Here is a 13,044-nt window from a genome sequence, read left to right as displayed (position 1 = left end):
AATCCCTCCCGCCCCATGAGAACACGGCTTATATTCATGTCTTGCCCAAACCGGACAAGGATCATAGCATATGCGACAATTATCGTCCGATCTCATTGATTAACTCTGATTTAAAAATTTTGGCGAAAATTATGGCCACTAGGCTTGGCTCCTTTTTGGCTCAATATATACATCCCGATCAAGCTGGGTTTGTCCCTGGTCGACAGACTTCGGATCAGACTAGACGGGTTGTAGACATCATCACAGCTATTCAATCAGATTGGGACGGAGGGGGTAATCGTAGAGGCATGCTCCTCTCCCTAGATATTCATAAAGCTTTTGACTCCCTGTCGTGGGAATACCTTTTCGACGTGTTGACCAGATTTGGATTCGGCGCTCCCTTTCTCACGTTGCTGCGGACCCTATATAGTACACCCAGGGCGGTTCTTAGGCTGAAGGGCTTCTCCTCGGACTCTATCCCTATCTGTAGAGGTACCCGACAGGGCTGCCCCTTGTCCCCTCTCCTTTTTGTCCTAGCACTGGAACCTTTAGCCATTAAAATTCGTGCTTCACCGGACGTGCGGGGGGTGGTGTGCGGGGGCGTCGAACACAAGTGCGCCCTTTTTGCGGACGATATTTTAGCCATTGTCTCCTCGCCCGTCACGACTTTACCCAACTTATTTGCGCTATTGGATGCGTTTGCGCTTGTATCAGGATTGCATGTAAGCCAAACGAAATCCCAGGCACTAAACATCTCCCTGGAGGGTCGCACTGTGGACACACTTAGGAAATCTTTCAAATTTGCATGGTGCACGGACTCTATGCCCTACTTAGGCATTAATTTAACCCCATCCTTGTCTACACTCTACACAAAGAATTATCCTCCTCTGTTTACACGCCTGAAGGGTGACATGGATAAATGGTTGATTCAGCCCCCTTCGTGGTTTGGCAGACTATACTCCATCAAGATGAATGTCCTTCCGAGGGTGTTATATCTGTTCCGCACTCTGCCAGTCGCGCTAAGGCGGTCTGACCTGCTCAAGTTTCAGGGTCACGTCCTTTCCTTTATCTGGGGGAACAGGAGGCCTAGGGTGAACAAGAGGACGCTGTACACCCCTAAAGTCAGGGGTGGTCTGGGGGTACCGGATCTGCTGAACTATTATTATGCTGCACAGTTATCCCAGTTGGTGAGATTCCACTCGGAGGGGGCCCGGATGCCCTGGATGGAATTGGAGGCTAGCTCGGTTCCGGGCCTGGCAGTCTCCCATGCAATGTGGTTATCGCCTAGGGATCGTCCCCCCATCCTGTGCCCAGCCTTGTCTCATTCTATGGCCATTTGGGATCGTTTGACCAGAACACATGGCTTTAGGTCCCCACATACCCCATTGGCCACTATTCTTAACAACAGCGGGTTCCCCCCGGGTCTCTCCCCCAGATCTTTTCAGTGGTGGACGAACAAGGGGCTGCTTCGCATAGCGGACTTTTGTGATCATAGGGGTATCCTCAAACGTCAGCAGCTGATAGAAAAACATGCCCTGCCTGACACTGAGTATTATAGGTATGCACAGATTGATCATTACCTGCGATCCCTGTCTCGCCTGTCCGATCTGACTACCATGACCTCCATGGAATTTTTGTGCCGCAAATACGATAAATTACGGGGGTATATTTCCATGATTTATAATATGCTTATGGACTCGCCCCTGAAGCTTCCATACATGGAACGATGGGAGGCGGATGTCGGGGAGGTTGTGGAGTTGGCGGACTGGCACGACATGGCTCGAGAGGCTTCCAGGTCTCTAGTTAACACTTCAATCATCGAGGCCAACTACAAAGTGCTCCTGCGCTGGTACATGGTACCAGTCAGGATAGCATCCTTTGTGCCAGGAGCATCCTCGCGGTGTTTCCGGGGGTGTGGCCAAGAGGGTACGATGTTTCATGTTTGGTGGCAATGCCCGAAGGCCCGACGCTTTTGGATTAGAGTGTACAATTTCATCTACACCCTCACGCAAATAAACCTACTCAAGTCTCCTCAGCAGGCACTATTGGGCAAAAAGGTGGATACAACCAATAGAGCGCAGAGGCGGCTCATAACGTTCATATTTACTGCAGCAAAAATAACAATAGCGAGATCCTGGAAGTCTCCTACGATACCATTTGAGCTGCTTAGGCACAAACTGAATTGGATTATGGTTAATGAGCGCCTGACGGCTCAACTGGAGGACAAATTGCGTGTGTTTGACAGGGTATGGGGATCGTGGATTAACTACCTCACTGGGGGTACCTGATGGACTCGGGAAGGTCTGGGGGTGGGGTGCGGGGGCGGGGTCGGGTCCAATCTTACAAATCTTTTCTCTTCTCTCTTTTCCCTTTTCTCTTCTTTTCTTGTGGCTCTATTGTCCTTTCTCTTTCTCTCTTTCTACGATTTGTCTCAGTTTACGATATGGGGTTAACAGTGGTACTGTATTCTAAGGGCTTAGTACCCCATGTCCCCAGCCCAGGCTGGGGCAAAGTTCTGTGGGATCACGATCTAGCCACTTATCCTGTGTAGTACGCACAGTGTGATTAAATGCTCGGGGTGGTTGGCCCTGTTTACCCTCGGTGAAGGTCCCTCTAGATACCTTGAGGCTCCTGTTTTTTGTGTTTTGAGGTGCTAGCCCTTGCCACGTTATGGTTTCGACCTTTTATAGAAGTATTATCTAATGTTTGCTATGGTTATACCACTGTTTACGTTTATTATGCACTGATTTTTTATTATGTGTGTATATCTTGCACTATTTTTGTGAAAACTTTCAATAAAAATCATTGAAACAGAAAATTATAACTGAAGAGCCAAATAAAAGAATTTCATAATTAGATTTACATTTTATAATTTCTAAAACCCCAAAAAAGGCATGAATTGATTATTAAGACACAAAAAGAATGATCTTCTCACTAAATACTGCTGGGCAAACAAAAGCTACACATACATCAAACTTTACGTTATATGTTTTTCACTTGCACAGATTTGTAAGAACATACACCAAATGAACCAGTGTAATAAAATGTTACTTCGATAAAAGAGATGTTTTTTCTTCCTCCCCATAACATAAAACTTGGCACGGTTCTAGTGTTCCTCTTGTTAATTTCCAACAAAGACATATGCCAAAACAGACCTACAAAGCAGGAGTCTCTAGAGATACTGGAGATAAGGTGGCTAAAGGTAGGGGTGAGTTTTGTTCTCCAGTGAAAGTATTTCCTCTGAGTTCTGCCTCATTTCTTTTGCCTTCAACACCAACTTTCTTGGGCGCCTAGGTGGTCAGTTTTTTAGGATTTGGAACCATAAAACCTATTTAATGTTTACATATGTCTCCAAGTGTGTGAAAATGGTCCCCTACGATTACCACGCAGTAACCAGACCTTAAGTCAATAAATTGAATGGGAGGGTAAACAATACAAATTTAAAAGATTTTTTAGACACCCCTTTTAGTCATTTTTAATATTATCAGCCTTAAAATCTGTCTCACCACAATTATCTTCTGTAACAAATGATGAGTTTGTCTATGAAATCTTTTGCAAATTAAAAAAAAAAAAAAATGTCATGTATCGTAATGCCGAGGGGATAGGCAAAAAAAAAAAAAAAAGCTGCCAACTTTGGTCACTTTAGCATGGGGGGAGATGCAGCTGTCAGTTTTTCTATTTAACCCCTTTTTCGCCCTCAGTTTGTATGTCCTTTCACTCCCCCCTTCTTTTGGCTGTTTTTATGTTAACCCTAGTAGCAACATGTGAGCAGTGTGATTGGAAAAAGTTCACAGTCTTAAAAGAAACACATCAATGAACTCCCCCCTAAATTAAATATTATGCTGAAAAATGGCAACACACTGAAAACCTGCCAAATCATATTATAAAAAGCCAATAACTTCTTGCTTTGGAAATGCTAGTTGCCTGGCTATCATGCTGATGTTTTAGATTTGATACTTTCAAGAAGCCGACTCAAGCATAAAGAATTTAGAATTGTCTCCTATTTTAAAGCCATAATAAACCCAAAATCAAAAATGTAATATTATTCAGCTTTGCAATCATTAGATGTGTTGGCTCCATAAGTTTTCTTTTTTTAGGTGTTAATCCTTCTGTTTTCACCTGGTGATCTGGTCAGTAACACACCTCCTGTATTAGAGTGTCCCCACTCCGGAAGAAGGACCTGGAAAGTGAAATGTACTAGCAGATATAAAGGGTTTGTAAAGGTATTTTTTTTTTTAATTAAAATAACAAACATGTCATACTTACCTGCTCTGTGCAATGGTTTTGCACAGAGCAGCCTCGATCCTCTTATTCTCGGGTCCCTTACCGGCGCTACTCCTTTTCGGGTAGTGCCCACCATAGAAAGCAGCTTTCTATGGGTGCACTGGTGCAGGTTTGATCCTGAGCCCCATTGCCTGTATCTATACATACAGTGCGGCTCAACCCCCACCCCCTCCTCACAGAATTTGATTGATAATAGAGGAAGGCAATTGCTCCAGCTGCTCTTAATCTGCCCAGTGAGGAGGAAGAGTAGACAGAGTCTACCCTCGTGTACAACACTGGATCGAGATCAGGCTCAGGTAAATAAAAGTGGGGTCTGGTGGAATCCTCTGGCACAAAAAGTTTTTTTCCTGGAATGCATTATGGTTAAAAAAAAAAAAAAAAAACCTTAAGGCTTTGAAACCACATTAAATACACTAACTGTAGGCAAACTCCAGCTCACACTTTATTAGCAATTCCAGCTAATGTTTTGTTTTTTTTCCCTTTTGGGATAAGGGTTTTATATATGAATATAAGCTGAATCATTGTAAGCACAACTGTTAGTGTGAAATGGTTTGCCTTCACCCTGTAAACTGATTTAAAAAAAAAAAGTTCTCTTTCAGATTTTAACTGATTTACTGGCCAAATCACCAGATGAAAATAAAGAAATCCTAAAAAAAAGAAAAACAAATGCAGCCATTGGCGAGCTGAAATAAGAAATATTTGCTTTTGAATTTAATACTGCTCTCATTTGTTGCTGATAAACCATTTATTATTTTTAAAATTGAGATTTCTTTTTCAAATGTTATGTACCATCTTCTGCGCACTCTCCAGGTTTGTTTGCATTTCACTAATTCACCAGCTTACATGAAGTATTTACGAGTTTTTAACGATACCTTACAAAATGGTATGTACTGCCGAACAGATTTTTTCAGCTTAAGTATGCAAGATGCTATTGAAATCCATTTTTTTACAAACGTGATTCTATAAAGATAATTTTGGCCCATATTTAATATGCAAAAATATGCTAAATGTGCAAATTTTTGTTTCAATGGTCAAACACAAACAGTCCAGTAGCTGTTATACATTATAGCATATTGTTTCTGCTTGCAACTAAAGGATACAGACATGCTTGAAAGTAGTAGATCACTAGAAGATCATTTAACTAGCAATGATTTTCCACACATAACATTCACATCATCAGTTACTATTTATGGAACTAGTACAGAAGTTGTGAATGTTTGCTTGACAGTTCATCTGCAAAAGTAAAATGCATTCCAATGGAAAGACCAAGAGCATGCAAATAGTAGCAAAATGTGTAGAAAGCAAAGCACTACATATAGAAAAAGCACTGACAAAGATATGAGGGGAAGATCACTATACACCGCGAGGGCCTTAAAATGTTTGTAAAGGCAGAAGGTTTTTTTTTTTTTACCTTACTGCAATTTATGGAGTAAGATGTTCCTTTTAATCCATGTTATGTTAGCTAAATATATTAATGGTTGCTGTAATAGGATTATTTTTATATCGACCTAATCTTTATATTTCTTCAGCAGCAGGCTCCCATCTTAATTGTGGGCATGTGAAGCCCACCAGTGCCTTCTTCTGGGAATAGGTGCTGTTGGTTACCCAGTATGCACCTCCGGATCTCTCGCATGTGCATTGGACAAACAGCGTGGCGCACAATTGAGTCTCTGGCTGTCATCTCAACGGTAGCATCGTAGGAAGTTTGGCGATGCCCACGGACTCCTGGGAATGATGACACACATCTCCCAGGAGCCCGTGCACCGCAGGAAGTGACATACCTTGCCGAAGGAGGAAGAAAAACAGTTACCCTCTAGCAAAAAGGTAAGCAGATCAAGGAAAAAAAAATCCCCAATGCGGTTTTCAATTGAGGAATGCCAGCGATTTGTATGAAGTTTAAAACATGTGTTGAACTCCACTTTAAGAAAACTATTTACCAGTTACAAATTAAAGGCTTACATGTTCCTCTGTACTCATGCTTAGTAGCTATAGATATTGAGGCCCTGTACAGCAGCATCTCCCAATTAAAAGGTCCACAAATGACTTTTTCTAATTTATAGAGGTCATGAGCAATGGGAATATAACGAGTTTGTGCTTGAGCTTTTTTATGGTATCCATTACAACCAGGTCCAAAGTGTAGTGATGGGAACATGTTTTGCCCCATCCTATTCTTATCAAATACTGGAGGTATGAGAAGCATAGCTTCAGGGAGGATGCCTCATCTATGTACAGGTACATGAACAATATGCTCATTACCTGGGATGGAACCAATAATGCCCTGGATGACTTTCTAGCATGTCTAAATATGAATGATTTCAATCTGAAACTCAATGCGTTATGTGATAGGAACCACAAATCTACAGCAGGGGATATTATACTTTACACAGCTAGTGCAGCCTCACCAGTATGCCATATAGCCAGTACTTGCTTCTCAGATGCAACGGTTTCAAATAAAGTGACTTCTGTAGAGAATCCAACTTGGGATAGACTCCTACAACTGGTAGAGAATCACAAAATCTTTAAAAATGCCTATAATAGGGCAAAATTTAAATCCCATAATTTTCTTGTTTATCAGTGACAAGATCACTAAACCCAATGCAGTGAAAATCATCATATTTTATACCCACTAACAGTCCCAAAAAGTAGAAGGAATATATTGTTGGTTAGTAAAAGCAGATCCTCAGATAGTGAGTTTTATCAAGGATAAATCTGATATTATGTATTGTAAGCCTCAATTAATAAGAGACAGGGTAGGTAAAGACCATTATTCCAAGACCCAGCGAGGTGATCCATGCACGAGGGTTGGCACCTTTAAATGTGTGGCATGTAAATACTGTTACTATATTAATTTGTAAAAATGTCATTATGCAAGCATTGTGTAGACTGCAGGACCATGGGAGTGATTTATCTTCCAGTCTGTAGGTGTGGGTCTTATTATGTAGATTAGACAAAACACCAGTTCTAGATAAAAAATCATTCCATAACCATATAGGTGTGATTAATAATGGTGATTTATCTGCTTCAGTATGCAGACATGTGGCACTAAATTACCATTGCAATGAATCCAAAGTATCATTTACAGCTCTAGACTATCTGCCTGGATCCTAGAAGTAGTGAATTTGATAAGCTGGTATTACAGTGTGAAATGCAGTGGGTTTACAAAATGATGTGCCATCATCCCACCTGACTTGAATGAAGCCCCTAATTTCAAGTCATTCTTGTAATGTAACATGAGTAGTCTGTTCTACGATTTTCAGTTTGTTGTGTGAAACCAAATAGCTGGAGATGGTGATTTAAAGCAAAATGTTCTTCTAGTTATATATGCTATGCACATGGTATCCATGTGGAGCAGAAATGCTGACATTGTATATGGCTTGATAAATGTTTGCATTTTGCAATTATGTGATGCTATCCCTTGGCTGAAAACAAGGAGCAGCTAGACAGGCACACCTAGGTTACAGCCCATAGTAGCTGTAACAAGACCCAGTTGATATATCTAGGCTGGACTGTTTGTTTCCTCCCACTCCAATGGGCCTTTGGCAGGTTGAAGTGGGTGGGCAAGGAGGAGATAAGGTTTTAGATTATGCTGCTGCGCTGTATTGCCACATCACCTTATTGGCGCATGACTACACCTAGCAAGGTGGTAGGTGGAACTATGGCGCCCGCAGGGGGAAGCGGTGGTTCTTAAAGAGGATTTAAGGGAATGGATGACTTTACCCAACTTTTGTTCTTTCCGCCTCGAGGTAGGTATGGGAAGTAATGGAGAAGACAGAGCTTTCAGTGTCCTGAGAGCTTAGCCTCTTTGTTTAAATGTATACCCATTTCAGAGCAGGACCCAGTTGGCGGCTTTAGTGCAGTGAGATAGGACAGTCTTTGGAAATCTGGGGGACTAGCAAAAGTGTAAATTTCCTTTGTTATATTCAGTGGTGACCCAAAAATGTGATGCTTCGAAGCTTATATGTTTTATTTGGACTATTATTGGAAGTAATGAAAATCAGAATTACAGATTAAAAAAAAAATCAGTGGCAGGTTTCTTTTTTCTTTGTTTCCTGGATACTACAATTGAACCTATGGATGAGTGTTCATGTCTTTATTTAAAGTGCACATCATAAGACTAGCACTTCTGCAATAAAAACCTTTAGGATAGAAATTACATACTGCCATTTCAAGTGTTTTTTTTACTTTATTTATGAATAACACTAGAGCTTCACAATCATCAATATGAAGTGCTTAACACACAAACATATGAAATCATGTTGATAATTTTTAGGCACATGCTGGCTAAGGACATTCCTCACTATTAACCCTTTAGGCTGCCTCCTGTGTCCATCACTGATTGTTCACCCACAGCCATAAAAGAAGTAGTCAGAAATAATCAGCAATATGTTTTTGTAGGCATAAGGCCTCATGCACACTGGGCATAAAAAAAAAATGCTGCTTGTACCGGCATTTGGCATTTTCTTTCAGCCTGTCGAAGCAACTCTATGCTATCCTATGTGTCCATGCACAATTAGGTGTTTATGAGCAAATTAGAACAAGAGCGTTTACAGGCTAAACAAAAAAAAAAAAAAAACACCACAAGTGCATTTTTAAGAGGAGCTTTAAGGCAGAAAAACTGCTTGACACTCCTAAATGTGGTGTCTCGGTGCGTTAAGTGTTCTTAAGTGTATATTATTCTAGAGTTTTGGGGAAAAACATGTATAAATGCAAACGCGCACGGTGCATGCACTATATGCTGTATAGTAGCATTTTTATGCTGCTTTTTTTCTGCCAGCAGTTCTAGCATTTTTACAGCTGCCTAATGTGCATGGACCCTTTAGGATATTGTGGAAACTGTGTTAAACAAGATGTATTGGAAATTTCTATTTACTGCCGTTTTACGCCTCTACACTCCTAAAGGAGTTGATACTATTTTCGTCAAAACCCATCAAGTTCCAACTCAAACTGCTAACATGTTTATGTGTGGTCTGAATGATGTACAAGTGCATATATAAAATAAGTTCAATAAATGATGACAAAATCTATATTGAATAAAACAATGACCTTGAGCTGGTTAGAATAGTACCTATAATTATTTATTAAAGGTTTATGTCCAAGAGGTGGCATTCTCTTTGGATTCCAACAATGACATTTTAACATGTATTCAAATAAACTGAATTAATGGATTTTTAATATGGTCCTTATGCCTTTGTTGTATGGTGCTGGTAACATTCCAAAAATATGTACTTTGTGTTCAAATATACTGTAGTGATAAAATATGCTTGGGGCTCCAAACCCAATACCTTTGAGGTTTACATAGGAACATTTACAGGTACATTTTTATTGAGCACAAAAAGATATTCAGATTTTATTTCAATAAACACTAAATAGATCTGAGGAAGCCAATTTGATAAGCAACAAAACGCCCTGGGCATTACAGAACAAGTCGAGTTGAATGTGACTAAATACTTTTAGATATACCGTAAAATGCTTAAACACATTAGGACCACCTGCCCCACATTTACTGCGGCAAGCTGCCTCTCCTGCACGAACCGACATAGCCCTACGTCGATGGTGTGCATGGTGCTGGGGGGGTGAGCGTGCGCTGCCCCTACTAAGCAGCGTGGTTGCCAATGCACGGGGCCGGCGGCCGCCATTGCCGCCGGGCACCTGCGATCGCTCCCCACTGAGAGAGAATGACGGTCAGCTGTTGTAAACACAGCTGACCATTCTTCTCTCTGAAATTATCATAGAGCCCCTGTGATCCTTCTATATAGGATCACAGGTCTCTGTGGTCATTTCACAAGCTCATCCCCAAACAGTTAGAAAACATTCCCCTAGGCTCACGCTGAACCTTTTGATCACCCCTAGGTTAACCCCTTTCCTGCCAATGACATTATTACAGTAACCGTGCATATTTTTAGCACTGATTATAGTAGTAATGTCACTAGTCTCCCCAAAAGTATCAAAAATGTCAGTTAGGGGTCCGATCTGTCTGCTGCAATGTCACAGTCCCGCTAAAAATCGCAGCTCGCCGGCATTACTAGTAAAAAAAATAAATAAATAAAAATGACAAATCTTTCCCCTAGTTTGTGCAAACCAATCAAAATACGCTTATTGAAATGGATTTTTTTTTTTACCAAAATTATGTAGCAGAATACAAATTTGCCTAAAAGGATGAAAAATTTTGATTTTTAATTTTTTTTTGGAATGTTATATAGCAGAATGTGAAAAATATATATATTTTTTTCAGAAATATTGCTCTTTTTTTGTTTATAACGCAAAAAATAAAAAAAATAAAAATCGCACAGGTGATCAAATATCACCAAAAGAAAGCTATTTATGGAGAAAAAAAGGACACAAATTTTATAATCGGTACAGCATCACACGACTGCGTGCAATTGTCCGTTAAAGTAACGCAGTGCTGAATCACTAAAAATGAACTGGTCATTAAGGGGGCAAATCCTTCCGGTCCAGAAGTGGTTAAATAAAAACCTTTACAGAAATGAACATTCAGCTGAAGCCAAAACAATTCAAGTACCCTTTAAAAACATTAAAGACAGCATGTCAGAAACTTTGCTGCAGACACATTTTGGGGATATCCAATTCATGAAATGGTAATACATTAGCTAAAATGGATTTTCCCATTGGCCATGCTCAGTTAAAATATTATTTACAGAACAAATAAAAGCATGAATGTGAGATATGGAAACACTTACTCAGCGCTCATGCTTGTCATAACCAATGATCGCGTAACCTGGAAAAACAAAAACAAATGTTATCAACAGGCCTTCACAATTATGACTGATTTCCAAAATGGAAATCACCTAATCTAGTTTCAGTATTGTAAAAATGCCAAAAAACTATTTTAAATAAGACTTGAAATAATGATTACTAAATAAGATCAACAAAAGTCCCTATATGTTTTTATCTGCTTATATACCCATTTATTATTGAGATTAAGGTGGATATAAACCTTCCAATGGTTTACAACCAAGGAAGATGCCATCATAGCCTCTATTTGATCTGCAGTTGCCATACTGCACATGTGATCAGTTATGACGCTGGCTATTTGATGGATTGACAGTTGGATTGAAAGCACATGCAACTGTGACGGTTATCGTTCATGCATGCCTTGAATGGTACTGTTTTGGGAGACCATGTCGGGTTTTAGTTCTGCTTTAAAGAGACCCAGTCACCAGACTATTCTTATCATCAACAACCATAAGATTATTTGTGCATTTATTGCATTTTAGAAATGTTATTTACTTGTAAATGCTTCCCTTGTTTAGACATCATAAAGCCCTGAGACCATTGCTGGGCTCCACCATCTTGAATTTTGAATATATTTGTCAGCAGATCTAGCAGACTCAGAGCTGTCACTAAAGTAACACTCTATAGAATTTCCCCCATCACTCCTTCCCTGAGTGCTGCATAAAAGGTTATGAAGGGAGTTGAGGGAAGAGATGGAGGAGTTAGATCAGCAGAGACAGTAATAAGACACTCCTATAATCATAGATGGTTCGTATCTCATCCAGTTCAGCAGGGACAGGCCAAAATTAAATCCATCTATAGGCAGGCTGGTTGTACTGAAGTTTGTCTATTGATCGACTTCAGTGCAACCAACTTGTCATGTTTTGCATGCGATTACTGTTGGCAGCTATAGCCGCCAGTAGCAATCATGTTCAGCTGGAAGGGTGGGCTTCCTGCCGGCATAACAATAGCACCACGGGAGGGATTCCTCCATCAACACTGACTGTGTGCTCATGGGGGAATCAAGCAACGTTCTTTGCTGCAAACCAAAATTTGCATTGTCAGTGGCTTACTTTATCAAACTCTTAGCGTGCATGTTCACAGGCAAAGTGAATAAAAATAATTTAAGGAAAGGAAAACCACTCAAAGTAAGCATTTAAAATACATGACTTCTGTGCTTTTTATAAGCTGGTGACCTTAAGGGTTTTTATGTCATTACGTATGCTGCACAGGACTATGGTACATTATCTATATCTGCCCACATTCAATTACTGTATACTCTAAACAACTGCAAACTGCTACTGTTCAGGTATTAACAGTGGTGACACAACTGCTTTGCTGATAGCCTTCATAGGTGTTTTGAGAGTTTTGCAGAAAGGTGAGAAAATAGGATTTTTGTACTCATTATAAAATCCTTTTCTTGGAGTCTTTTAAGGCAGTGGTCCTCAACTCCGGTCCTCAGGGCCCACTAACAGGCCAGATTTTAAGTATTTCCTTGGGGAGATGCAGACTAGAATACTGCAATCACTGAGCAGAAAATGAGATCACCTGTGATGTGATTTAGTGATCTTGCAAACTTGGCCTATTAGTGGGCCCCGAGGTCCGGAGTTAAGGACCACTGTTTTAAAGGGACAAAGGCATGTTTGGTTCATACTGTTTCCTACAAGAGAAAGACACTGGAAACAAAAAATCAGCACGGAATAACCCTACACATGATCATCATGCCTCAGTTTTGTAACAAAGTAGTACAGAGAAGAAAGAAATAAAACACAGAGTAGAGGAAGCTGTGTCCCCCCATGGGATCCAAAAGGATTTTACTAGGAGTACAAAAATGGTCCAAATGTTACAACAGATATTACTCTTGAACACTCTCACTTAATTAGAGCTGCATCATCCAGTGCATTTGGGATTGGGGTGGGTGGAAACATTTCCCTAGTGAAGCACATAGCTGAAAATAAACAGAAGGGCTTCCTCCCAGAGGCCTATTTGTAAAGCGTACTGGATATAAAGCAAGCCCAAAATAAAAGAAAAATGTTAACTCCCTACACA

At 40.3% G+C, this 13,044-nt stretch overlaps 2 protein-coding genes across 2 annotated transcripts in view; both read right to left on the bottom strand.

The window, feature by feature from the left end:
- Positions 1-13,044, bottom strand: part of MCPH1 (microcephalin 1) — a 592,087-nt gene that overhangs the window by 349,487 nt on the left and 229,556 nt on the right. The window contains exon 10 of the mRNA XM_082249377.1: positions 10,962-10,999. Coding sequence (XP_082105503.1) covers positions 10,962-10,999 — 38 coding nt within the window. The remainder of the gene's footprint in view (positions 1-10,961; positions 11,000-13,044) is intronic.
- Positions 1-13,044, bottom strand: part of TMEM14A (transmembrane protein 14A) — a 1,080,999-nt gene that overhangs the window by 977,297 nt on the left and 90,658 nt on the right. The gene's annotated exons all lie outside the window — the stretch shown is intronic.

Source organism: Pelophylax lessonae (genome assembly GCF_965119305.1).
Source record: "Pelophylax lessonae genome assembly, chromosome: 3".
NCBI lineage: Eukaryota > Metazoa > Chordata > Amphibia > Anura > Ranidae > Pelophylax > Pelophylax lessonae.
Note: the sequence above shows the minus strand (reverse complement) of the source record. Positions and strands in the feature narration are given on the sequence as shown.